The sequence below is a fragment of the Monopterus albus genome, unplaced genomic scaffold (genome assembly GCF_001952655.1).
Source record: "Monopterus albus unplaced genomic scaffold, M_albus_1.0 scaffold432.1, whole genome shotgun sequence".
NCBI classification, from domain to species: domain Eukaryota; kingdom Metazoa; phylum Chordata; class Actinopteri; order Synbranchiformes; family Synbranchidae; genus Monopterus; species Monopterus albus.
Window position 1 is genome coordinate 38610 of NW_018128312.1, and position 9667 is coordinate 48276.

Genomic DNA, 9667 nt, shown 5'->3' on the forward strand with positions numbered 1-9667 from the left:
TTCCCTCCTCCTTTTTTTCTTCTTTCAACATCAACTGTTCTCCTTCCTTCCCCTCCCTCTCACCATAACAGTAGGATGCTGATGCTCATAAGGGCATATTGAGCTCGGCTGCAATCCTTCAGCAAGGCAGCATAACACAGCCTGTTTATTAACCCTCCAACACAGTCACGACTGCACACACATGCAGCAGACACATGTAATCTTATTTATGAATATGGAAGATGTTAAGCCACCCCAGTTGCTCAGTGAGGCGTTTCAAAGCGGTGCTAAAAATAGCTGCCTGCTCCCCTCCAGCACTGCTCTCCTGCCTACTTCCTCCTCCTCGTTTCTTATTATAGCAGCACCCAGGGAGCAGAGAGATGTTTTTAGAAAGGACACTGCAATGCTAGCTCTTCCACTGTCTGTTTTCATACTTCTAATGCTTGTCTTCATTCCCCCCAGCACCTCCTGCACACACTCACCCAGCTCTGCTCATTCTTTCCCCAGACATCCATTCACAACAGCATCACTTGTTTGTTCCCAATAGATGTGCCATGATGAACAGTGTGTGACAAATACATAAGAAGCAATGCTAGGAAACGTGTTAAAACATCATCTAAGTATAACTCGGACAGACATTGGGACACACAGGCGTCCAGTACGCTGGGTGAATCATACCCCTGAAGGGTACATCCTGTTTTTTTTTTGCAAACCTTGATGGATCTCTAGTGAGTGCTGTCCATTATGACTGAAATCATTCTAATACTCATTAAAATCACAAGAACCTGGTGTCACTGTACAATTAATGGGACTCAATAGGAAAAATTATGACATTTCATAAAGCTTGGTTATACCTTTAGTCATCCCCGGGACTTTGCTTAGCGCTATGAATAGGACTCTTTACTCAGTCAGTTTCAGTTCCCAAAGCATACAAGCTGCAGAGAAACTCAATCCACTCATCCACAGGGGGGAGTAAAATTTTTAGTGTCACAAAAAAGAGAGACACTCAAACAACGTCAGACTTTTCACTGGTATCTCAGGCCTGAGCCAGGTTTGGTTCTGATCAATGAAGCAATAGTCGCCATACCCAACAACATTTTAGCCCTAATTCTAGAAGCTACTCTAACAGATAGTGGGAACAACCACGTGACCTTTACCACCAATATTATATTCAATAATAACATTATTTACTGGTAATTATTTTTGCTGTAATTTAATTATTAACACAGACAGAAACAAGACCCAATGATTGAGGAAAGAAACTCACATCTTCATGATGACCCAAATCTGGATTTGAATGGTCAGAAATCTAGACACCATGTTAGTGTGGCTCTACACTTCCCAGTGACACAATGCCTGTGTGTTAGAGGGTGCTGAGACTGCAAGATGCACTCACCGTGAAGCTGTTGTTGACATTCTTTGTGCTGGACTCTGCAACACTGGCATCTGATAGGTCCACCTCGTCAAAGATAAGGGACTGCAGAGAGGACGGGGTGTGAGAAAGGAGGGGTGGCCCGGGAGGAGAACAGAGAGACAGAGGGAATAAGCATTTGATCATTATTTTCAACAACTTCACTTATTTCTACTTGTGCACTAGGATGTGAAGGGAATGGTGACTGGCTGTGACAGCAATGTCTTGGCCACAGCAAAGCAGGCCTAAAATGAACAGGTGAAGCTTCTCAGTATAAAATGGAAGCTACAGCGAGAGTCACAAAAGACATGAAAACACACTCACTGATAATAAAATGCATGTTATACTCATTCCTGTTCTATATTTCTGGTCCATTATGAGACGCTGCAATATTCTGATAATACAAGACTTACAAATACTCCTCAAGCATGGATGGATTACTGAACCAGGTACAGGCACAGGGGACCAAAGGGGTCAGGGGGCCCTGGGCCAGAGCCTCTGTTTGGAGGGGCTGTTAATGTTTCTTGTTGGAAAGTCAAACAACTATAAAGAGTTGCAAAATAACTACAAAGTGAGGACCACAAAGCAGCACAAGAAGACTGCAAAGGCACAGAAATAGGCAGTAAAGACATGCAAAACAACCTCAAGGAGACACAAAGGACCCCAAAATTGATAATCAAGCTACAAAATTATCACAGAGAGACAGAGAAGAGCTGCAAAGAGACACAAAGCTACTACAAAGAAACACAGAAGAAGTACAGACATAACTATAAATCACAAAACTATAGTACAAAAAGACAAAACAACTGCAAAGACACACAAAACCAACATGCTGTTTATGTCTCTTTCATTCTGGGGGTCTTGCTCTTATATAGGAGAGATCTGTGCCGAGGGTCAGATTGTTTCATGATCTATCTGTGTCTGCAAGGCTGAGAAATGGCACTAAATGAGAACAATCAATCTTCTGTAGTTTACTGAAATGAGACAGTGTAAAGAGAAGCTTGAGTTGCAGGGTTTAGTGAAAATAAAGGAAACAGCAGATGAACATTCTCAGCTTTTGCTGTTTGTGCATATCAAGTCAGAGCTTGGTAGACCACTTGGTAAATAAGTCCTTCCATTAAAATAGCCCCTGCTTTCATTTTATTTTAATGGTTCTGACAATGCCTAAACAGACTGAAACCTGCAGAACATGTATACATGTTGACTGTGTCTGCTATTAGACCAAACAGCTCAGCTGACACAAAACACAGTGCTCCAGCTTGAGAATCACACTGACATTTCCTTTTACACCCAGAAAAAAATCTGAGTGGATTAGTTGGAGGCGGATCTTTGATAAACGCTTTGTTCTCCACATTGAGAAAATGGTGAATTTAGCATTTTAGGTATCATTCTGTTGTCTGTCACATTTTGACAGTAACTGGCTGGTTGAGTCGATCTGGTTATCGGGTAGAAGTAAAAACATTTTCACTGGCTGAAGTCAAGTTGATTTGTGTTACAGTGGATGGATCCGAAGGGGTTAATAAAATGTTGAGGAAAAGCTGACTGACTGGTCCAGAACAACAAGTCCTGTTTGCCTGGACCTCTAGAAGATAACGCGGTTCTTCCATCTGCACGGAAGTGCACTTCACCACAGCACGAGTGAACCTACTGGAGTGAGGCTCTAGTGTTTCCTTTGTTCCACTCCATTCCTGAGAAGAGTGCGAACAACATGATAGTGAATGTTGATATGTTTTACTGAACCTCTATGTAGCGGAGGAGCTGGAGCCAGTGGACAGACAGAGTGGAGAGTCTACAAACAGGAACATGATATCCTAACAGCACTGTGATGTGTAAGGCATGTAGCTGAGCTCCTAAAGGGCCACAGGCCAAAAACCAGTTGCCGTCAAAGGAATGCCCGATGACTGTGTGTGTGGGAGGAGTGAGCGGCTGCAGCTGTCAGAGGGAATGCCCAGTTAATAACCTTCTCCCTAGGCCTGGCTGGAGAGGAACACCAGCCAGGGCTTACTTTATGTGTGTGTTTGTGTGTGTGTGTGCAGCATGAGCATGTATCTTAGCACTTTCACATATGCCTACAAATACATGTGAATGTGTGCAAGAAGTGTCGGCCATGAGGGCCTAAATATGAATGGCAGCCAACACAAGCATTTCACATCTTATACCTTTCCACCATATTTCCACAATTCTATGGACACACACACACACACACACACACATACACACACACACACACACACACACACACACACACACACACACACACACACACACACAAAGACTTGTATATGTGTGGGCATGAACACTCAGCTGTCTTGAGGGAAGCTGTAATGAAAGCTGACAGTGAATGGAGGACAAGAGTCCAGACCTTCAGTTACCCATAGATCCAGAGCTTAGCTCAGCGGCTGCATCTCAGCGACCTCCTCTGGTGTCTCTCTCCTAGCCTTTATTTTATACTGGGCCATGTGGTGATTACATGTGCTTTTACTGTTTCTCCTGCCTTGGTTATCTTTAACTCTGGCTGCTTTGTGTCTTCAAATCAGGAAGGAGAACAGAGCAGCTCCAAGGACAAACCGCAGCGCTGAGATGTAGCCTCCTTGATGGATCCATGAGGAGGTCAGGCTTCTTAAGTACAGGGCAGCACAGCTAGCCAAGCCACTTTGGACAACCAGATTGGATGGGCATGTGAATGGGCACTTATCTATAAAGGCTAGTGTCACTGTCTGGCCATAACAGAAAGACTTTATTTTATTTTTTCATTCTCCTGGCATGGCCATCAAGAGACTACGGTGCAGGGAAGGACAAGCAGCACAGTGTAAAACAGTGAGAGCCACAGCCCTCACTGAAGGATAAACTGATCCAGGTGTGGCCTGACACATGTTTTGCTTTACAGTGCATTCATGTAATATGGTAATAAAACGTTCTGGACTTGCAACTGAGTTGTCAGTGGGAAGCATGCGATTTTTTTCAAAGTGCCTAATTTTATGTCAGTTCCTCTACAAAAAGGTTTCCCCACAGTTTGATAACACTTTGCGTCATATTATTTTGTCTTTATCTTTGGTGTTTTGTAAAAACTTACAACCCTAAATAAGTTTAAGTCTTTTTTACATGTTAAGACACTAACCCTGTCTTGACACAGCATGGCCATATGGCATGAATGCAGCACTATCATGTACAGGTGAGAGGGTAAATAGGGAATGGTTAAGCTATTGTGGTGGTCTGGACCCTGGCTGTGCTGTGCTGACCCGGATTCTCACTAGGCCTTCCTCAGATCCACTGGCACCCAGAGGTGGGGGGGGGCGTTGTGCACCCGTCCAGCACACAGACAGAACCCGCCAGCACACGCGACTCCTAGACACTCTGCGCAGCGCCCGCTCCTGCCAGCGTGCCAAGGCACTGCCGGACTAGTGCAAATGCATCCACACAGGCACACACACACAGGTTAAAAGTAAAGGGGAAAGAGATGTCAACAAGAGTAAAAAGTTCAAAACGTGGACATGAAACTCAGGTACAGTTGGAAAGAACAAAATTAATTATTGTGATTAAGGAAATTAATGATGAAATGAAACAGCATCAGGAAATGATCAGTATAAGAAAATATCAGGCTGTAAGAGTGACCCAGTGTGCAACAGATGGATTAGATCAAGCGTGAAAAAATATGAAGCTAAACTCAGCAGCAGCTGGTTAGCTTAGCTTAGCATAGAGACTGGAACCAGCAGGAAAAAGCTAGCCTGGTCCTGGTAACCAAGGTAACCAAATCTGCCTAGCAGCACCAGGTGAGTTAGTCCAGCATATCATCCTTCTGTAGAAAAGCAAATTGCTGTTGTTCTGCTTTGAATTTTGTACAGATAAGAGATTTTGACCCCGGACAGAGCCAACCTAGCTGCTTCCCCCTGATCCCAGACTTTATGCTAAGCTAAGTTAACCAGGTGACCATGAGAGTGCTATTAATCCTATTATCTGACTCTTGGCAAAATGTAGAACTATTCCTTTGGGATTGTCTGCTTGTCTCTGAACCTCAGAGGCTTTGTTTCCAGACACTAAAGGCATCTGTGGGATTAGAGGACAGAAACTGAAGATCAACACTAAGAACAATTTGGCAGCGTGAGTTCTTCCATCTATATTAAGTCAATTTATGGACAGAAGACTCAAGTGAATGTAACCTGCTCACTTGCTGAGTAAGCCTACCTTGGCGTCTTTGGCGTAGTAGAGAGTTCGGCCTCTCAGTTTGAAGTAGCGCTTTTTCCACCTCTGGAACGAGCTAGTCTGTTTCAGCAGCAATCCCTCCTTTATACTCGTCTGTAGGGGGGAAAAACAATCAAAATAAATAACAGTTTTATGGGAGCTCATATATCAGTGAAAGGTTCCATCAGAAAATTATACAAAGCGTCAAACTTTCTTACACACAAACACACACACTGCATCTGGCTCTATGATGCAGAACACCCTCTTGTATTTATCTACAGGAAACTGTCAAGATAAAACCTGTGTACTTTCTATGTGTGTGTGTGTGTGTGAATATGAACACCGATAATTTTTTTTTTTACATTGGAGACAAGGAATAGGCCAAAGCGTGGAGAACAAAGCAAACCCATTGCAGGCACACAGGCCACCCCACATTTCGCTGAAGAGCTATAAACACACATCACTCACACTTGAGAGAGAAAAGAACAGCAGATGTAGAAGGAGAGAAAGGAGGAAGGAAAGAGGACATTCTATTGACGGCTTCTGCTGCCTCCACATCTGTTGAACTGAGAGGACTAAACGTAAATATATCTCCCAGCATGCAATCTGGACAAACTTAGAAGAGAATCACATCATAATATCCATTTTCTAAACCGCTTTGTCCCAAACGGGGTCACGGAGCCAATCCCAGCCAGCTGCAGGCGAAAGGCGGGGCACACCCTGGACAGGTCGCCAGTCCATCGCAGGGCCAACACACAGATGAACAACCACTCACATGCACGCACTCCTACGGGCAATTTAGAGACACCAAGCAACCTATGCTGAATGTCTTTGGGAGGAAGCCGGAGCACCTGGAGAGAACCCACGCAAGCACAGGGAGAACATGCAAACTCCGCACAGAAAGGCCCCAGGCTGGCTGGGGCTCGAACCCAGAACCTAATTACTGTGAGGAAACAGCGCTAACCACCGCGCCACCGTACATCATAATATTCTCACTTAATGATTAATGTTCTACACACCACAATAATTGTTTTCTGAAAGCAATGCATTATGAGGAGGAGGGTGAGAAAGATGCTGTATACCATGGAGAGGCAGATGGGAATAATAGACAATGGTGGAAAGTAACTAAGTACATTTATTCAAGTGCTTTAGTTAAACACAAATCTGAAGTATCTGTACTTTACTTTTTATTTTGTGCTACTTCACATTTCCACTTCACCACATTTTAGAGACAAATGTCGTACTTTTTAATTTACTACATTTATTTTATAACTTTAGTTACTAGTTTCTTTTCAAAGTCAAATTAATAGAGAAAATACGGCATAATCATATGACTTCATTTATCTGTGGTGGAAAATTCACAGCTGCAACATTAAATGTGATGCACAAAATAATGCATCAATAATTACAGTCCAATAATATTATACATTAATGGTAAGTATGCCATTCTGCATAATGAAAGCACTTTCCTTTTAGTACTTCAAGTATATTTTGATGCTAATGCTTCAGTACTTTTACATAAGTAATATATTGAATGCAGGACTTTCACTTGTAACAGAGTTTTTTTACACTGAGGTATTGCTACTTTTACTTAAATAAAGGGTCTGAGTATTTTTTCCACCACTGACAATAAGATAGAACAGATGGGAGAGTGAAACCAGACTGGACATTTTTATATAAGCTTAAAGAATGGTGGGAAGAAAAAGAAAGAATTAAGGGCTTCCTGTCTTCGATACATGTGTGTGTGTATGTGTTGCATCAAATGAAACCACTTCTCCATGTGCGGCACAGTACACACGCTCATAATTCACAACCATCTTCAACTAACACACACACACACACACACATGCACTGGACATACAGAGCAAATACAGCAAGACAGGGAACGGTGGACATGGAAAAGATAAAAGACACATAAATGAAAATGCTGGGTGGAAGGACCTCTCTTAGCACACGGGAGAGGTGGGGCACGCACATGCAGATGCTATTTATAGCAAAGGAAGGCTGCTCTCTACAGGGAGAATTACAAACAGAGACCAAGGCCTGAAGCTGACATCCTGCCTGCCAGCTGTGTCAACTTCAACACAGAAAACACTGCAGCAGTGGAGACACACTACACATACACACTGGCATAGCACCCTGCATGAAGCAAGCACAGACAGAGTCAAAATGGGAGACTGTTTATTACAAATCATGACAAGAGAGCAACAACAGCTGATTCACACTCAGATCAAATTCGCTGAAACAGGGCCTCAAAGGCAGATATCAACAGGGGGTAAGAAAACATCGGTACACTTCAGTATCTCTATTTTATATTCTACAATACTGTATTGACTCTCAAAAACACTGGTCAATTTTTAATTAACAGTTCACATGCCAAGCAGTGCTATGATGTTGGATGTTACCGTTCTGATTGCATAAAAAGTCAGCTTTGTTACAGGACACTCTATGCATATGGTGGTGTGCCGCTTATTTTATGACTTTTATGATTAAAAAAAATATTGCAGTATATTGCCTTGTTTACAGCATCGCAATATGTCGCATCGTTACCCCTGTATCGTGTCGTCGTATCACCAGCCCTAGATATCAAGTTTTAAGTTTCAGTACTTTATTACCACAACACTCCCTCAAGATACTAGAATTGAAAACATCATTATTAAAAATAAATCATTTCTAAAAATTCCTAAAATGAGTAGAATAAAACAATGCCCCCAGGAAATACATAACAAACAATAAAACTTCATCTCCAGATGACCTTAGATCCGTCCACATCTTTCTAACTATATGACAGAGTGGTTCTCCCAGTGGCTAGCAAACTGAATCTAACCTTAAAATAAGTGAAAAGAAGTGGAGTTCCCCTTTAAAGCTGAAGGAATTACAATTTTAGATTGTTCCAGGAGCAACAAAAGGTCAGGTTTGCTCTGCTCTGCTCCACCTGCCTCTCTCCCTCTCTCTCTCTCCTTTCTGCAGGCAATCTTTCTTGGGCGTGGCACACACCTGTGCTGACTTACAAAGCTGAGACCGCTTACCTATCAGCCACATCCTACTTAAGACTCAGACAGAGGCTTCTCCAGTGCCAAGTACATTGCAGACTACTGCCACAACACTTTGGCTCTTATTATTGAAACCTTTCAGCTACTACAAGACCTCTGACACCACGTATCTTTGGGTCTCCTCCATCTACCGGTTACCTCATCCTCGTCTCCTTGGACTGGCGTCATCCTCCTCAGGTCAGTCAGGCTGCCACCCTTTGGCTTCACTCATTCTTTCCTGTCCTCCCTGTTAGAACCTGCTGCCTCAGACCGCTACATCGAAGCTACTGCTACATCCAAGCTACACTATGCCTCTCTTGCCCATCCTGCTGTCAAGACCTGAGACTTCAGCCTGCCACACTCACCTCCTCTCCTTGCTTTGAACCGCCGGTTAATCTACTCCTCCCGTGTACTGACGATTCCCCAATCATTGCATCTCACCAGCCCCAAGATTCTGGACTATAAATTATCACCTGCTGTTCTAAATAAACCACTTGCCTTGAACTATGAGTCTGACTCCTGAGTCCAGCCTGTCTGCTCACTTTGTCTCTGCAAGTGAGCAATCCTAACACAAAATCCTCATCCCAAAGTCATTGCCTGTCAGAAATGATTGAGAGGAAAAAAAACAGACTGGAAGAAGACACGCTGTGAGTCTTCTGAAACTGCCCGTGTTAATCCTGTGTCCTGTCCAGTAGGTACGACCTGGCGGCCACTTGCCCGCACTGAGTGCCTGTCACTCCACTCAAAGTGAAACTGAAACACAGACATGGTGCAGGAAGTCATCTCGTCATTTGATTTGATTTGATTTATTATTTCAAGCATGTAAAAACAGTTTATATGACAACACACATAATTTTACACATAATCCAATATCAATTTGCATATATCTAATACATGCTTGAATGGAGTAGGAAGAAGTCAGACTTATCCAGTCCTACCCCATGACATCATCTTACCATCATTGGTTTGCAAGCAGTAAATGATTCACTTCTACCCACACACATATTATACTAAAAAAAGATTTTAACAGTGTTAACATTCTTACATCACACAAGTAATATACTAA

The 9667-nt window shown here is 42.9% G+C and overlaps 1 protein-coding gene and 1 long non-coding RNA gene across 6 annotated transcripts in view; one reads left to right on the top strand and one right to left on the bottom strand.

Moving 5' to 3' along the window:
• Positions 1-9667, bottom strand: part of dgkh (diacylglycerol kinase, eta) — a 51951-nt gene that overhangs the window by 32707 nt on the left and 9577 nt on the right. For 3 of the 5 annotated variants that reach the window (XM_020586968.1, XM_020586967.1, XM_020586970.1), the window contains exons 3-5: positions 5573-5683; positions 4630-4788; positions 1376-1456 (exon numbers count right to left, since the gene is read on the bottom strand). In XM_020586968.1, coding sequence (XP_020442624.1) covers positions 1376-1456; positions 4630-4788; positions 5573-5683 — 351 coding nt within the window. The remainder of the gene's footprint in view (positions 1-1375; positions 1457-4629; positions 4789-5572; positions 5684-9667) is intronic. The other 2 variants (XM_020586971.1, XM_020586974.1) reach the window with 1 other exon arrangement.
• Positions 8279-9667, top strand: part of LOC109952102 (uncharacterized) — a 7149-nt gene continuing 5760 nt past the window's right edge. Inside the window, exon 1 of the long non-coding RNA XR_002273704.1 lies at positions 8279-8799. This is a non-coding gene — a long non-coding RNA (uncharacterized LOC109952102). The remainder of the gene's footprint in view (positions 8800-9667) is intronic.